This window comes from Entelurus aequoreus, linkage group LG08 (genome assembly GCF_033978785.1).
Source record: "Entelurus aequoreus isolate RoL-2023_Sb linkage group LG08, RoL_Eaeq_v1.1, whole genome shotgun sequence".
In the NCBI taxonomy this organism is placed as follows: domain Eukaryota; kingdom Metazoa; phylum Chordata; class Actinopteri; order Syngnathiformes; family Syngnathidae; genus Entelurus; species Entelurus aequoreus.
This window is the reverse complement of record NC_084738.1, coordinates 50,415,479-50,433,672: the sequence shown is the minus strand read 5'-3', so window position 1 is coordinate 50,433,672 and position 18,194 is coordinate 50,415,479. Positions and strand designations below refer to the sequence as shown.

At 40.4% G+C, this 18,194-nt stretch overlaps 1 protein-coding gene across 3 annotated transcripts in view; it reads left to right on the top strand.

Moving 5' to 3' along the window:
- si:ch211-152p11.4 (regulator of G-protein signaling 1) overlaps positions 1-14,275 on the top strand; it is a 43,141-nt gene extending 28,866 nt beyond the window's left edge. For 2 of the 3 annotated variants that reach the window (XM_062056741.1, XM_062056742.1), the window contains exons 5-6: positions 5,802-5,968; positions 13,226-14,275. In XM_062056741.1, the coding sequence (XP_061912725.1) occupies positions 5,802-5,968; positions 13,226-13,396 (338 nt within the window). In that variant the 3' untranslated portion in view covers positions 13,397-14,275. The remainder of the gene's footprint in view (positions 1-5,801; positions 5,969-13,225) is intronic. The other variant, XM_062056740.1, reaches the window with a different exon arrangement.
- Positions 14,276-18,194: the final 3,919 nt, after the last annotated feature.

Here is an 18,194-nt window from a genome sequence, read left to right as displayed (position 1 = left end):
ATAAGAAACCAAGAACTCTCTCTGCTTGTTGTGCACTCTACTCTCTAAAAGCCGTAGATGTTATGACGTCATTGGGCAGGCAAGCTGCTGGGAAAGCGGACGTGAGAACGGCTGTCCCCACTCAGGTCCGCATTGAGCTGGAGGGGGCATGGCCTCCAGCTCCGGCTGAATACCGGGAGTTTGTCGGGAGAAGGGAGGTTGTCGGGAGAGGCGCTGAATACCGGGATTCTCCCGCTAAAAACGGGAGGGTTGGCAAGTATGTATTAATATGACTTATTTTGAACAGTTTAATGACTGAGACCCTTTAACGCTCACCAAAATTGAGAGGAAGTTTCAAGGGTTACAATATATACTGCATTGGTTTTGAAAATTAAAAATATCAAAATGGCCCCGCCCCGAATGCTTTCATTTTTCAGTGTGCAGCCCTTAATGGAAAAAGTATGGACACCTCTGCATTAGCTGCATTGGTAGCCACCTGGTACTTGCCATATTTTAGGACTAAGAATTAGGGATGTCCGATAATGCCGATATCCGATATTCCGATATTGTCCAACTCTTAATTACCGATACCGATATATACAGTCGTGGAATTAACACATTATTATGCCTAATTTGGACAACCAGGTATGGTGAAGATAAGGTCCTTTTTTTAAAAATTAATAAAATAAAATAAGATAAATAAATTAAAAACATTTTCTTGAATAAAAAAGAAAGTAAAACAATATAAAAACAGTTACATAGAAACTAGTAATTAATGAAAATGAGTAAAATTAACTGTTAAAGGTTAGTACTATTAGTGGACCAGCAGCACACACAATCATGTGTGCTTACGGACTGTATCCCTTGCAGACTGTATTGATATATATTTATATACCGTATAATGTAGGAACCAGAATATTAATAACAGAAAGAAACAACCCATTTGTGTGAATGAGTGTAAATGGGGGAGGGAGGTTTTTTGGGTTGGTGCACTAATTGTAAGTGTATCTTGTGTTTTTTATGTTGATTTAATAAAAAGAAAAAAGAAAATAAAAAAACGATACCGATAATAAAAAAAACGATACCGATAATTTCCGATATTACATTTTAAAGCGTTTTTCGGCCGATAATATCGGCAGGCCGATATTTTTGGCCATCTCTACTAAGAATGCATAAAAAACATGAGGATTCTTATATAAGGATTATGAACGATAGGTAAAATTCTCAAAAAATTGTAGTTCCCCTTTAAGTATCCAGGGTAGCTTGTTGCCATTGACAACCTTTCATCTTCTACCTGGCAATTGTTTTAGCAGCCAAGCAGGGTAAGTCCGTTCCAGCTTCCGGCGTTTTTATCAGACTACTAGGGTTGCTGACGTCATTGTTTACTGTGTGCCTTGCAGTAAAGTCAGATGAACTGCAGGACTTCCCATGAACGGGCGTCTATGAATAGAATTGATAGTAAACACGAGCAGTTATAAATATCTGCTGTAACACAGTCTGTCTAAAAGCCTTGTCACCTAAAACTTGTTCAAGCTTTCTTGCATGAAACATTTTTAATTCTGCAAGCTAGATGAGGTATGTCTCTTGGGTCTCTCTTTGAGGGTGATTTCCGGTTTGTCTAGAATCTGACATATTCAGTATCAACAATTTCAAAACCAGGGCGAGCTCCGACTCAACCCTCTGAAAACAGACCGTATCAGAATTGTGGTTTGGTACGCTGGTCTAGACCAAAAGTAAAATATAAAAGGTTATTGCAATTCTTTTATTGGTGTTTACACTGGTACTTTTGTCATTAGACCAAATAATGCACAGTAAAAAACCTAAAACAAAACAACTATGCATGAAGTACACTTTTTAACCCCCTCTTTTCATCTGAAATTGGTACACCTTTGTGCCATTTTAAATGTCATGTCCCCATGAATCTGATTAAAACGTGCTATAGTTTGTAAACAACTGACAATACAAAAGCAAACTACATAACATTACACATCAAATAATGCACGTGTTCACTATTTTCTTTTCAAACTGTTCATCTATTAAAAATGTAAAAAGGATTTGAATACAAGTTTAATTAGTTCCTGTACCTCAGAAAACTAGTTTTGCTAACATTGTGGACCATTGAAATGACATTTTAAATGAATTCAATTAACATTTAACTTGCTTTTTAAAAAGAAAAACCTTTCATACAAAAACTATTGTATGGAAAACATTACAATATAACAATGGCTCTCAAACATTTTTCACCAAGTACCAGGGATGGTTCCCGCTGGCCCCACCATGGACTGGACTTTCGCTGATGTGTTGGACTTTTACAATATTATGTCAGACCCACTCGACACCGAGGATGTCGTTGTGGCTTGTACAGCCCTTTGAGACACTAGTGATTTAGGGCTATATAAATGAACATTGATTGATTGATTGATTGACCTCAGAAAACACTTGGCTCTCCAAGTACCACCATAATGACCAACATTACAATACAGTAGCGTGGTAGGTCTAAGTATTCATTAAAAACAAATCAGAGGTTTTATTTAACAAGTATATTTAATTATTTTGGCCACTGTAAAATTACACAGTTTGAACAGTAACACTGTGTTTGAATATAGGAAAATAAAACACTAATCATCTGATTAGTGCAGGCCTGGGCAATTATTTTGACTCGGGGGGCCAAATTTAGAGAAAAAAATGTGTCTGGGGGCTGGTATATCTGATTTTTAGGAACACTGATACAAAACCTCACAATAATACGGAATGGAATTTTAAATTTTTTTACTGAATGAGACACCCAGACTGGACATGACATTAAAGAATGTGGGATTTACAATATGTCAGATAGACAATAGTATCAGAGCTTGGTCCGCATTGCCGGCAGTAAGTCGGACCCGTTTCCAGTGAGGGTTGGACTCCACCAAGGCTGCCCTATGTCACCGATTCTGTTAATAACTTTTATGGACAGAATTTCTAGGCGCAGTCAGGGCGTTGAGGGTATCTGGTTTGGTGGCTGTGGGATTAGGTCTCTGCTTTTTGCAGATGATGTGGTCCTGATGGCTTCATCTGGCCAGGATCTTGAGCTCTCACTGGATCGGTTTGCAGCCAAATGTGAAGCGACTGGGATGGGAATCAGCACCTCCAAGTCCGAGTCCATGGTTCTCGCCCGGAAAAGGTTGGAGTGCCATCTCCGGGTTGGGGAGGAGATCTTACCCCAAGTGGAGGAGTTCAAGTACCTCAGAGTCTTGTTCACGAGTGAGGGAAGAGTGGATCGTGAGGTCGACAGGCGGATCGGTGCGGCGTCTTCAGTAATGCGGACGCTGTATCGATCCGTTGTGGTGAAGAAGGAGCTGAGCCGGAAGGCAAAGCTCTCGATTTACCGGTCGATCTACGTTCCCATCCTCACCTATGGTCATGAGCTTTGGGTTATGACCGAAAGGACAAGATCACGGGTACAAGCGGCCGAAATTAGCTTCCTCCGCCGGGTGGCGGGGCTCTCTCTTAGAGATAGGGGGAGGAGCTCAAACTAAAGCCGCTGCTCCTCCACATCGAGAGGAGCCAGATGAGGTGGTTCGGGCATCTGGTCAGGATGCCACCCGAAAACCTCCCTAGGGAGGTGTTTCGGGCACGTCCGACCGTTAGGAGTCCACGGGGAAGACCCAGGACACGTTGGGAAGACTATGTCTCCCGGCTGGGCTGGGAACGACTCGGGATCCCCGGGAGGAGCTGGACCAAGTGGCTGGGGAGAGGGAAGTCTGGGCTTCTCTGCTTAGGCTGCTGCTCGGATAAGCGGAAGAAGATGGATGGATGGATGGATTTACAATGTTAACTATGAATGATAAAACACTGAATATTGACAACATATGAACGTCACACCCCCTCTCGATTGACATATTTGCAACAAACACAGCGAAATATAGACACGAAGGGTAAAAAAAAAACACCTACAATCTGATACATCTGATATATCACTAAGGTTTAGAACTTTGTTGTAAAAATCTCCTTCCGCGTCTGTCCCTGACACCCGCATTTCAGGCTGGCCGCTCTGGAAACACTCTGTGGAAACGCTCCCCGCCCACACAGCTTGGTGCCTCGTCTTAGCTACTGTGACTTAGATTACCATAGTAACTAGTATATCATACAAAAGCGCAGATTCCAACCATTGAAATACTTTGTACAGTTCAAGACTTACAGTCATTTAAAAACATCACTGAACATCATAATGGCAGCTACGGTTTCCATCTTAAAGATCTAAAAAAATTATTTTGGAATGTCCGGCGGGCCAGATTGAAAAGCTCAACGGGCCACATGTGGCCCCCGGGCCTTAATTTGCCCAGGTCTGAATTAGTGGGAGGGCGGAGGGAGGACTTGGTGGTGGGTCGCCAGGCCAAGTGTCCCCGAATCCACCGGGCACAAGTCAAGTGGCGATGGCGAGTGGAACGCCGCTGCAGCAGCGAGGCGGGCGACCACGGGTCATACGCCCAACGCCTGGGCGTCGCTGCTGTTTGCGCAAAGGGCATCTATGGACTGGCCACTGAGGGAGCCGCGTGCGGGCGCCTGATGACCGCTTGTGCGGTGAGCCAGCTGGAGGTTGCCATGGCGACCAGGCTGGCGATGAGGGCGGTGCCCTGGATCGGCCCGCCGGAGACAAGGAAGATAGACAGACAAACATTCACATTTACACCCTAGGGGCATTTAGTTGACTAAAAAAGTGATCTTTTTGTATGTCTCTGATGATCCTAATAACCACAAGAGTCATTTAAACACACTAAACTTTACCAACAACACCAAATAGCAGTGGACATTTGTAATCTGTTACATCCGAAGCTTGAAAGTTACTAGCGCTAGCTTATTAGCATGTAGCATTCTCTTCTACTGTATTTCCAATTCGTAGCTAAACAAGCTGAAATGACCACGATCGCCCCCTAGTGTACGAGAGGCACACTCCGTATGGCCAGCAGTCACATTAGGTTTAATAAAAGCATGGAAACTAAAACTTTACACTGTGAAAATGTCTTGACATGACGTCAGACAAAGCAGCACAAATCTTCAATGTTTACTTTCAAACATTATGTGCTGTCAGTAGAAATGTTCCCATTTCAGCCTCCAAGAAAATATACTGCAATAAATTGTATATGAATTGTATGTTTTACACATGTCTAAGAACCTTTAAAAAAAGTTAAAGTACATAGTCACTAAACACACACTAGGTGTGGTGAAATTACCCTCTGCATTTGACCCATCCCCTTGTTCCACCCCATTAAAGTTAAAGTGCCAATGATTGTGTGTGACACACTAGGTGTGGCGAAATTATTCTCTGCATTTGACCCATCACCCTTGATCACCCCCTGGGAGGTGAGGGGAGCAGTGAGCAGCAGCGGTGGCCGCGCCCGGGAATAATTTTTGGTGATTTAACCCCCAAATCCAACCCTTGATGCTGAGTGCCAAGCAGGGAGGTAATGGGTCCCATTTTTATAGTCTTTGGTGTGACTCAGCCGGGGTTTGAACTCACAACCAACCGATCTCAGGGCGGACACACTAACCGCTAGGCCACTGAGCAGGTGGCAAAAAAATAGCTACTAAATAAATCAGAAGTTACTCACAAGTTACTCCATTTTTCACGGAATAGTTACTTTTACTCAATTATATTGATGACTACTTTTTACTTAAGGTCATATTATTCAAAACAGTAACGGTATTCTTACTTGAGTACGATTTTTCCTAATCGGCAGAATAAAACCCTGATCGGAAACATCCCTACTCAATACTCATTTAAAAAAAACGCAGAATGTGAGCATTGCTGTGTTCTCATCACTTTTTCTTCTTCCTCTCAGCTGGGGTTGCAGTGTTTGCAGCATTCCTCCGCACAGAGTTCAGTGAAGAGAATCTGCAGTTTTATCTGGCCTGTGAGCAGTACCGACACTCGTCCACTAGCTTCAGTCTGCAGAGGAGGGCAAAGGACATCTGCGCAACCTACATCCAACCTGGTTCCCCCCGGGAGGTACAATCCCATTTTTATGTTAAATCTAGCTACAGCTGTACCTTGGTTTTTGGCAGGAATCCTTTTGAAAAGGTCAGATGAATACAAAAACCAAACCATTGTTTAAAAAAAAAGAAATAACTTATATGTTTATCAAACTGCTGTCACTTGACTTTCTTTGGCTACATTGTGGCTTTTTTAGCCGACCTACTAAATACATTTAAAAAAAAAGAAAATAAAAAGGAGAGACTGAGTCACCAATGCTTGGGATTCTTTGTTTGGGCACTCGATTCAAACAGACTCGTTTGTTTGGCGCAATGTGTTCCTGTACGATAACCCAGATAGTATTAAAACTAAGGCAATCTTTTGACACATTTTTTTGTCGTAAACCAAATCACTTGAAGAGTGTCGTAACACCAACTGGGGCCCCATACACAAGATTCCTAAAGGGCCCCACATTCCACCCTAAACCCAGTATGTTTACTAATTATTGCATGGATTTGTTTGAAAACAGCTTTTATAACACTTTTAAAAACCTTAATTTGATTTTTTGACTTTTTAAAGGTTGGACTTACATATCTAGATAAACCCCGTGAATAATTTGGTTTTAATTTTTTTTTTACCAAAAAACCTAACAAAATTCAATAAAACATGACGTGAATATGAAATTAAATAATCATATAACCTGCCATTATTCACTTAAATATGATTATAAATCTGTCAGGTTTTTTTCTCTAGCCTACCTAAGAGTATAGTGAATAATATAATCATAATACAAATAATAATACATTACAATTACTATGTTTATATTATTTTTTATGCACCTCTTGGGAGTTACGTTTCAACCCTCTATTTAAAAACTTGTGACACCTTTGTTTGTAAATTGAATTAAGGGTCTTTGAATGCACCACAGTTATGGGCAATTATACGCAAGAGTTAAACTTGTGCAAAACCTTTTCCTATGCTGCCGAGATAGATTTATTATATTTAAACGTTTCGCCTATCACCTCGCCTTGTTTCAAAATGCTGGTGCTGTGTTTGAATTTTTAGAAGGAGAGCTTTGATGACGGCCGTGTTGAGTTAAATATTCAAAGTTAATGTAAATGCTGCTATCCAAGTGGAAGAACCAACTTTTATGAACAAGGTTCATCTTTAAAAGTGTAACAAGTAAAATTTAGAGGTGGGAATTTTTGGGCACCTCACGATTCGATTACGATTACGATTCAGGAGCTACAATTCGATTACAAATCAATTATTGATGCATCTATAATTTTTATATATTGATGTAGTTTTACATTTCTTTTTGTTTCACTAAATAAGCGTTTATCACTTGCAACTTTAAAAAAACTGTGCATTTGTAATAAGAAACAGTTAAATTAATTATCACACTTACTGAATTGATGGAAATGTGTGCAAAACTGGAACATAAGTGCCCTAAAATAAAGGAGCTGGTCGGATCTCTCTGTGAGGTGGCTCGCTGCAGTCAGCCAAATTTTAGAACTGTCTGCATTACTTTATTTACAATAAATATCAACGTTTACTAATCGATTTTATAATCATCCATATCCGAATTGTGATGCATCGAAAAACCGATTATTTCCCCCACCTCTAGTAAAATTGTTTGTACCCAACAAGTCACCAATTAACTTGACTGGTTTTGGGAAAGGTAGTCTTAAGCATTCTGAATTTGATTCAAGCAACCTTATTATTGAACTTGCTATATTAATTCAATATACATTTTTTTTGTAACTTACATATTTAAATGACAGGAACAAAATCTTTAAACGTTACAAAAGCCCACAGGTCCTCTTGAGCTTGGGGCCCCGGTACAACATCCACAGCTTACGACGCTGCTGCACGTGAAAACTTTAGTCTAGGGAAACCGAGGTACCACGGTGCACACAATTCATGTGATCAAGTTTTGTTGACCGTCCGAAAACCTCTAAAGCCAAATACAATTACATTTTTAACAGGTTTAACAAGCCAAACAGCTACTTAAGACACGGGGCGTGCCTCATACTTTGGAAATTCCTTCTACTACAGCGGACGGTTGTTGACATACCTTTCTAGAGACATAACAATGATAGGTGATAGAAAAAGGGTTTAAAAAAAAAAGCAATTTATTGTAATAGTTTTCCTCTAATTGTGCATATTTTCATATTATATATATTCTCCTATCTAACAGCTGCTGCTGCAGTAATTTGGTTGATGTCTTGACTACAATGACAATTAAGCTTTTATTCATATGTAAATCTTTCTACAAGTGGCTAAAATCTGAATAAATAACAATTACAAAATAATACATGTCAGTTGCTGTGGTAGAATGCAGGTTATACTTTTATTGTGAAGCTTACTTTGCGCTGAACAAGAAGTACTGATACTACCCTTGGCAGTGTGGCCACTACACACTAACAGTTGCTGTTATATAATCTTCTCCAGACTTTAATCTACTTGTTAATTTCCTGTTGTAACAATGTTCCATCATAAATTTACAGCTTGCTTGCTGTTGCTTGCTTTTCTGTGTGTAACATGTTTAGCCTCATCCTCCGATGATAATACTTTTGATACAATGTAGTTTACTTGCGGAATGGAGGTGATGATTATTAATTCACACTGTGTATGAAAATACACTGTTAGCTGCCCGCTAAGGGACCAAAATAATGTCTCAGCCAAGACATTAATCAGCATTGGCTGATCACATAGTGATTGGTGGCCGATCATTTGGCACTATAACACAGGGCTGGGCAATTAATTTTTACCGGGGGCCGCATGAGCAACCCGAGCACTGCTGGAGGGCCACATCGACAATATTTCAATTAAATTTTGCTCAATATTATTTTTTATATATACCGTAAGATAAATAATAATAATAATAATAATAATAATAATAATTAATAATAATAGTAATACTTCAACATAGTGTGTGTAACAGCATTCCATGACTAATATAAATAAATTAACATTAATAATAAATGACAGTAAAATAAGCACACGTATGACTGAGGAGTCACAGTGTAACTTTGTGTGGTGTTTGAGTTGTCCGACTTTTTGTGTGGCCATAAACGCACCAGTGGTTTAGTGCTATGCGTGTTGGTGACAGATGACAAGTTAGTCTTGGCCTGGTTTGTACGGCAGAGAATGACTAGTTTTTCGAGATAGAATTGTTTTACTCATGTTTTTGGTGTGGTTATGTCCGAATATAAACAGTTTTGCTCAATAAAGTGATCGATATAATTCCTGGCCTCGAAGCATCTCGATAGACGTTACAATAATTGAACGGTGTTCAATTGAACGGTGTTGACGAACACCGTTAGGGCCGCTTGTTGTCACTGTCACTCAGAGTTGCATTGCAAAATTACATAGAATAAATATGTTTATTTTGTTTAGAATTCAGATGGGATTTGATTTGGTGCGCGGCATATATTTGCTGCGCGCAGCGGACGTTTGAGCAGTGCGCAATTGCGCAGGCACGCACCTTAGAGGGAACGTTGCTTTGCAGTCCATGTCTTGTTGGAAACACGCCATTCGTCATCAACTTTTCTCTTTTTAGCGTCTCGGGTGTAAACCGTGCATCACTTGTCGCTGCATGTGCACCTTCACTCGCAGGTTACACACGGACACACGCCCATAAATAATACTTTTCAAAATAAAAGCAGCACAGTTGTATTGCGCGCACGACATAGATGTTTTTTCAACTTTATTTTGTGATTGCAGCTGTTCACATTCACTCACAATCACGCACACGCATACGTCCACACGGAAGTAATACAAATAACGATTTTCAAAACAAAAGCAGCACCGTTGTATTGCACACTCAACATAGATACTTTTTTATATTTATTGGCCTCACGCGGGCCGGACAGGGACGTACAAAGGGCCGGATGCGGCCCACGGGCCGCAGAATGCCCAGGTCTGCTATAACAGGTTGATATAAACGGGCGCATTGTTCATTGAAATGACCGCTTTGGCTCTGAAATTGTATGTTTACAAAAGTGGGTCGAATTAAGCGGGCACTTTCTAGTATTAACATTGGGGCCTCATATACAGTATTAGAAGTTGCGTGGATTTTCTCCTACAAAATGGTGTATGCTCAGATCCAGAAAACAACATAGACACAAACAGTTTCAGATGTACTAAAGTGTGCGCACACTAGAGATGCGCGGTTTGCGGACACAACCGCGGAGTCCGCGGATAAACCGCGGGTCGGGCGGGTGACATGACGAAAAATTTTTATTTTAAATAGATTCGGGCGGGTGGCGGTTGAACCAATTGGGAAATATATATACATAGTTAAATGTTGTTACCCACTTACGAAAAACGAGCAGCACTCTTTGAAACAGTCAATTATTCATCAGGCACTGCAGCACAACACAACACAACACAACAGAAGAAGAAGAAAAAAGAAAAAGATGGCAACGCCGGCAGCAAACGTGGTACGGGACAAACTAAAAAAAGGAATACTAAAGACCAGGGAAAAAAAAGGCCAGAAAAGTTCAGCGTGGACTCGTTTTTATGAGGTTGTAATAAGGTTATGAGGTCTACTTTACTTTTGGGGGAAACAAGGACAATCATTCCCACGACTACAACACCTTGCCAAGACAATCCTATGCGTCCCAGCAACAATTGAGTGCCGCAAGTGAGCGCTCCTTCAGCGCAGCAGGGCGCATTTTAGAGGCCAGGCGCTCTCGCCTGAATCCTGGCACTGTAGATGCCATTTTATTCCTGCATAGTGCTAACAAAAAAAAAAGTAAGTAGACATACGGTTGGATATGTTAAACGAATTAGTCTACGTTACCTAGGCTATACCAAATAAGCCCATGTCTAACCTATATTGAGTTCGGTCAGCTGAATAATTTTGATGGTTACGTGTTGTTTGGGCGCACTACAATGCAAAGGAATTAAGGCAATTGCGTTGTTTATTGTGTTTTTTTTCTATTCGAGATATACTACTGTGTGTTAATTATTTGGCCTCGCTTTCAAGTGAAGCGCATCTCCGATTTGCTACAATGTAAGGCTATTTAGCCTGCTTTGTTTGTCGCGAACGTCTATTTTCATTATAATTCAAGTTTGATGATAAAGTACAGTCTGATGGGTTTGATTTCCCCCCTTCAGCTATTTGCATTGGCCAATAAGTTGCAGGTAATTTATTATTATTATTTATTTTATTTATTTTTGTTTAAATAGAATGTTTAAATATGTTATTGTATAATTTAAGTTTGTGCGCGTGATTGACAGCCTAAGGCTTATGAGGCACATTTTTTATTTATTTTTTTATTTCAACTTAAAAACGTATGAGCCTATGCCTATGCCTACAACATAGGCTATGTGTTTATCTTTATTTTCCTGCCTGTCGTTGACAATGGAGATTGTCTGATATTTTGACATGGCTGCAGATCAATCAATAAAGGTTCATCTTTGTCGCAAAATTGTTCACTGTTTCACTGTGCACCCCGCCCTCGTCCCTATTTGAGCATTATAACGTTAACAAGTTAATATTCGTTGAAATAAATTCAGAATTTTTTTTTTACATAACGAAAATATAGGCCTAGTCTTTCTAAAACATTTTTTTAACTTCTTAAAAGCATCGTTCTGCTTGCTGCAACTGCGCACACAAAGTGTGAGGAACGCACTCCTGATCTGAGGGCATTGGCAACAATAGTCAACACTTTCTTAATGGAAATGACAATAATATTATAATAATGATAAATAATATTATCACGCATTAATATCTCTTAGCCTCTAATGCGTGGCCAAGAGATATTCATGCGTGGCACGCATTGAATGTCTCTGCTGCATTGGATCAGTCTCCTTTCTTTAACAGGCAAAAGCTTTCTAACCTCTCTAATGCCTTGCATCGTCTATATTAGATATATAACAACGGGCGGGTGGCGGGCGGGTGTGGTTTTGATAAAATGTTGGTTCGGGTGGATGGCGGGTGGATGACGACTTTTGTGATGCGGTTGCGGATGAAATAATTGCCTATCCGCGCATCTCTAGCGCACGCATTATTCCAACTACCGTATTTTACAGACTACAGGGCGCACCGGATTATAAGGCGCACTGCTAATGAAATGCAAAATGATTGCCTTGATAAAGTAATAGACAACTTATATATTAATATGAATATGAAGCTTTAAATGTATTGGATTAGGGTTGTACCAAAACCCCCAACTACACACCGGCGTCAAAATGTAAACAAAAGCGATTGGTCGATCTACACCTGACACCTGACATAATGATACCAAGTACAAGAGCGTATATACTACTATGATTACGTCGATATTTTTTGGCTTCACAACATCTTCTTTCGTTTAAAAAAAATGTATATTATGTTTATAAACTCAAGAAATATGTCCCTGGACACATGAGGACTTTGAATATGACCAATGTATGATCCTGTAATGACTTGGTATCGGATTGATACTCAAATTTGTGTTATCATCCAAAACTAATGTAAAATACCAAACAACAGAAAATTAAGTGATTATCACATTTTAACAGAAGTGTAGATAGAACATGTTAAAAGAGAAAGTAAGCAGATATTAACAGTAAATGAACTAGTAGATGAATCATTAATTTTCTACCATTTGTCCTTAATAATTTTGACAAAATAATAGAATGGAAAATGACACACTTTGTTACTGCATATGTCAGCAGACTAACTAGGAACCTTTGTTTGTTTACTTACTACTAAAAGACAAGTTGTCTTGTATGTTCACTATTTTATTTGAGGACAAACTTGCAATAAGAAATGTGTTTAATGTACCTTAAGATTTGTTGTTAAAATAAAGCCAATTATGCAATTTTTGTGGTCCCCTTCATTTAGAAAAGTACTAAAAAGTATCAAAATAATTTTAGCACCAGTACTGGTACCAAAATATTGGTATCGGGACAATACTATATTGGATTTTGTGTCCTTGCCTTGACCTTTTACATGGTTTACATCAAATAATGGCAAAGCTCGAACAACCACCTCTTTGTCCATCCATCCATCCATTTTCTACCGCTTGTCCCTTTTGGGGTCGCGGGGCAACCACCTCTTTGTGTCGCCAAAATATATACAGCATGTAGAAATGTGCGTACGTGAGCCATAGGTTGGCGTGAGGCACCGCAAATTTTCAGTTCACTCTTGATACATTTCAACTTTGGTGCGAAAAAGGGCATACGGCAGGTTTTTGTGTGTCCACACACTTAATACATGAGGCCCCTGGACTTGATGAGTTGGTGTATCGTTTCCACTGTATTTAACTTGTTTTAACCAATCATTTCTTACATTAGGTGAACTTGGACTGCAAAACCAGACATCAGACCATCGAGTGGCTTCAGACTCCCACTCTCACGTCACTGTCCCAAGCACAGCGACGCATTTACTCGCTCCTGGACACAAACGGTTATCCTCGCTTCCTCCAGTCCACCATCTACCTCACCCTATTGCAGGAGGACGACTAGCTGCACACAGACTGTTAATGTATGCGGCAATGATGGCATATTCGCATACCGCAATGTAAAAAAGAGTGTCAAGTCTCACTGAACTGAAAAAACAAAGAGAAAAAGGTTCCCAGTTGTACAAGTTCTAAATAAGTTCATGTCGAAATTCCTAGACAAGCACAATAATTACCTCAATGATTATTGTCTGTTTGTGTTGGCCCTGTGATGAGGTGACGACATGTCCAAGGTGTACACCGCCTTCCACCGGACTGCAGCTGAGATAGGCTCCAGCACCCCCCATGACCTCGAAAGGAACAAGCGGTAGAAAACGAACAGATGTCAGGCCTTCTTTGTGCAAATGAGTTAGTTGTGTGAATGGCCACCAAAAGAAAGTAATTCATCCACACTATTATTTTACCAGTTGTTATATTTAGTTTTCTTACACTTCTGTCATTTGCAATTATGCATTCATTTCGGTTTGTCCTGAGTGTTGCAGAAGTCTGGAAGTTGTCTTTGCCATTACTTTGAATGTGCTAGTCTTGTCTTTTGATGAGCCCTACAAAGTATTTATACTAAGGCTGTTAACGTTAAAGCGTTAACGCATGTGATTATTAAAATGTTTTCGCATTATCAAATGTGAATGAAGATGAATCATTTGAGCCTTAACCCGAAAGACGCACTCATTTGTCACACGGTCTGTGATTGCAATGAGGGGCGGCCCATTCCGCTTCAAAACAGAACTTTGGATAAAACTAAGGTAACTTGTTGATGTTGCAGCGACAACCGTTTTTATCATCAGCGCACATCAAGTTTAAAGGGGAACTGCATTTTTTGGGGATTTTCTTTATTGTTCACAATCATTATGAGAGAAAATAACATGTCTTTTTGGGGGGGAGAGGGGATTTTAAAGTTAAAAAACGCTTGGAAGATGCGGTTAATGGGAGTCACCATTGTAGCCTTCTAAAACAACTTTAAACCCTCAATTAACGTTTTGTATACACACTGCAAGTCTACACCGTATTTTTAGGACTATAAGTCGCTCCGGCCGAAAATGCATAATAAAGAAGGAAAAAACATATATAAGTCGCACTGGAGTATAAGTCTCATTTTTGGGGGAAATTTATTTGATAAAACCCAACACCAAGAATAGACATTTGAAAGGCAATTTAAAATAAATAAAGAATATTGAACAACAGGCTGAATAAGTGTACGTTATATGACGCATAAATAACTAACTGAGAACGTGCCTGGTATGTTAACGTAACATATTATGGTAAGAGTCACTCAAATAACTATAACATAGAGAACATGCTATACGTTTACCAAACAATCTGTCACTCCTAATCGCAAAATCCGATGAAATCTTATACGTCTAGTCTCTTACGTGAATGAGCTAAATAATATTATTTGATATTTTACGGTAATGTGTTAATAATTTCACACATAAGTCGCTCCTGAGTATAAGTCGCACCCCCGGCCAAACTATGAAAAAAACTGCGACTTATAGTCCGAAAAATACGGTATATAATTTAGTAACAGACACGTTCATAACAATATTTAATATGTTCAATATTTACCATATTTTGGTCATTTTAATCATTTCCGGAACTAATTATTCCGCACATTTATTTCCGTTTCCAAAGCAGCGCACGTCTGACTTCTGGCAACAACCCCTTCCGGAATTAAACACACGAGTGTGTTTTAATCATGGCAGATTCCGTAACAAACGACGAAGAATGAGGATTCACAAACGTATCTTTTTGAATATGAATTTGTGGAGGACAAACTACAGCTTCTGAAAGCCTGTACAAAGGAAGAGTGAGATGTTGGAGTAGACGGAAGCTGAGAGAGTGAGGTGAAAATGAATCAAAGCTGCAAAATATGGAACTTGAAGCCAAGCTATTTCGACATAAAATTGAGTGCTTACCTAAATAAAAAAGGAAAAAAAACGTCCCTGGCCAGGTGGACTAAACAGACAACTGTCAATCGAGTTAGTCACACTTTATATTGATCATGACACACAGCACGCCATGTGTGTTTTTAAAATTACTTGGGCAAGACACTTTACCAACTTTCTCCCAGTGCCACCCACACTGGTTTAAATGTAACTTAGATATTGTGTTTCACTACGTAAAGGGCTTTGAGTCACTAGAGAAAAAGCGCTATATAAATATAATTCACTTCACTTCACTTAAAACTCTACTATGCAAAGCGAAAGCCATTTATCAACAACACCCAGAAACGCCGCCGGCTTTGCTGGGCCTGAGCTCATCTAAGATGGACTGATGCAAAGCGGAAAATAATTCTGTGGTCTGACAAGTCTACATTTCAAATTGTTTTCGGAAACTGTGGACGTCGTGTCCTCCGGACCAAAGAGGAAAAGAACCATCTGGATTGTTCTAGGCGCAAAGTTCAAAAGCCAGCGTCTGTTATGGTATGGGGGTGTATTAGTGCCCAAGGCATGGGTAACTTACACATCTGTGAAGGCACCATTAATGCTGAAAGGTACATACAGCTTTTGGAGCAACATATGTTGCCATCCAAGCAAAGTTATCATGAACGCCCCTGCTTATTTCAGCAAGACAATGCCAAGTCACATGTTACAACAGCGTGGCTTCATAGTAAAAGTGTGCATGTACTAGACTGGCCTGCCTGTAGTCCAGACCCGTCTCCCATTGAAAGTGTGTGGCTCATTATGAAGCCTAAAATACGACAACGGAGACCCCGGACTGTTGAACAACTTAAGCTGTACATCAAGCAAGAATGGGAAATAATTCCACCTAAAAAGCTTCAAAAATTGGTCTCCTCAGTTCCCAAACACTTACTGAGTGTTGTTAAAAGGAAAGGCCATGTCACACAGTGGTAAAAATGCCCCTGTGCCAACTTTTTTGCAACGTGTTGCTGCAATTAAATTCTAAGTTAATGATTATTTGCAAATAAAAATTAAGTTTCTCAGTTCGAACATGAAATATATTGTCTTTGCAGTCTATTCAATTGAATATAAGTTGAAAAGGATTTGCAAATCATTGTATTCTGTTTTTATTTACGATTTACACAACGTGCCAACTTCACTGGTTTTGGGTTTTGTAAATGAAGTATTGACAGTTCTTTAAAGTGATTTAGTAGTAGAATTGATGGACCATGATCCAGGATTAAGTTCGAAACCTTGAGGAAGAAGGAAGAAGAGCTAAAGCCGTCGAGCTCGCAACCCAAGGTGCCTGGATAAGGTGGAACCTTCCCAAGAGGAAAGTGATGTGGAGTGAACTGTGGAGGCTGGAGCCGTTCCGTATCTCGTTTGTGCTCCGGGCAGTATACGACACCCTGCCGACCCCAGTCAGCTTGCTTAGGTGGGGAATGAGGGAGGACCCGCTGTGCAGGTTGTGTGGTGATAGGTTCTACATGTAAAGCGACTTTGGGTACTTAGAAAAGCGCTATATAAATCCCAGGTATTATTATCATTATCATTATTATTATTAAAGGAACTATGGCGCACATTCTTTCTGGGTGCAAAACAGCATTGACCCAGGGAAGATACAGGTGGCGCCATGACAAGGTGTTGGCAATGCTCGCAGACATCTTGGAGCAAGAGAGGAGAAAGAAACACCCAGCCAAAACTAAGCCACTGCTGAGCACCATCACCTTTGTGAAAGAGGGTCATAGACCAGTTGTCCAAGGCAAAGCCAAGCAAAACCTCCTGCAGTTGGCCCAGGGATGGGAGATGGAGGTCGACCTGGGGAGGAAGCTCTTCTTCCCAGGGGCGGTACTGTCCACCACTCTGAGACCAGACATAAGACAAGAAAATCATCCTGGTGGAACTTACTGTCCTGTGGGAGGAGGGATGTGAGGAAGCGGCAGAGAGGAAGAAAACAAAGTACCAACAACTTGTCCAGGACTGCCGGGACAAGAGGTGGACAGCATGGCTGATGACAGTGGAAGTTGGATGTCAAGAATTCCCTGCTCAATCTGTGTGGAATCTGATGACAAAGATCGGATTGAGAGGTCACTTGAGGAAAACAGCAGTTCGTAGGCTGGGAGAAGCGGCAGAGAGAGCCTCCTGTTGGCTCTGGCATAAAAGAGAGGACAATAGCTGGAAGCCTGGATGAGAGGGGCGGTGATCTGGCCAATCACTGCTGACCCACCAACCCGAGAGTGTTGTGGTTAAGGGTCGAAACACTCGGTGAACGTTGGGGACCACCTGATGACCTCTTGTCCAGGCCAAAACTTTATCCATTACAAATTGATTATAATAGCATCTTTGATGTATTTGCAAATGTATTGCTCCCATTAGCTACATTGCTAGCCACCAAGAATGAGCCGTTTTTTGCATGTGAGAATGCAAAAAAAAATTTGTCTTCTCGTCTCTTATAAGGATTGTGTGCAATCGACACATTTCCAAAAAAAAGTGCAGTTACTCCTTAAAACACCATCTTAAATCAAAACAAGTACTCCAGGATGCATGGCGCAGACAGTGTTGTCAATCCTCTTGATGACTTATTTTGTAAACAGCTACTAGCGACAAATCTAGAGACTTTTCTGGGTGATATTGGAGACAAAGCAAGCAGCAGTCAGCGTCCTCAGCATACAGTGATGGCTGCTGCCGGTCAGCTGGTGCTGCCGCGCTGATAGCTACATGCTAGCATGAATGCTAGCTACATCGACAGGAAGAAGAGGTGAAAACTATGCTGGCAAAGTTTATTGATTCAATGTTGTCAACAAAAGTACCACAGTTAAGTTAAACATATGCCTTTGCTAAACTGACAGACAGCGCATGTAGGACATCTAACCTCTGATGAGAACAAGTCCTGCAAGATGTCGTTCT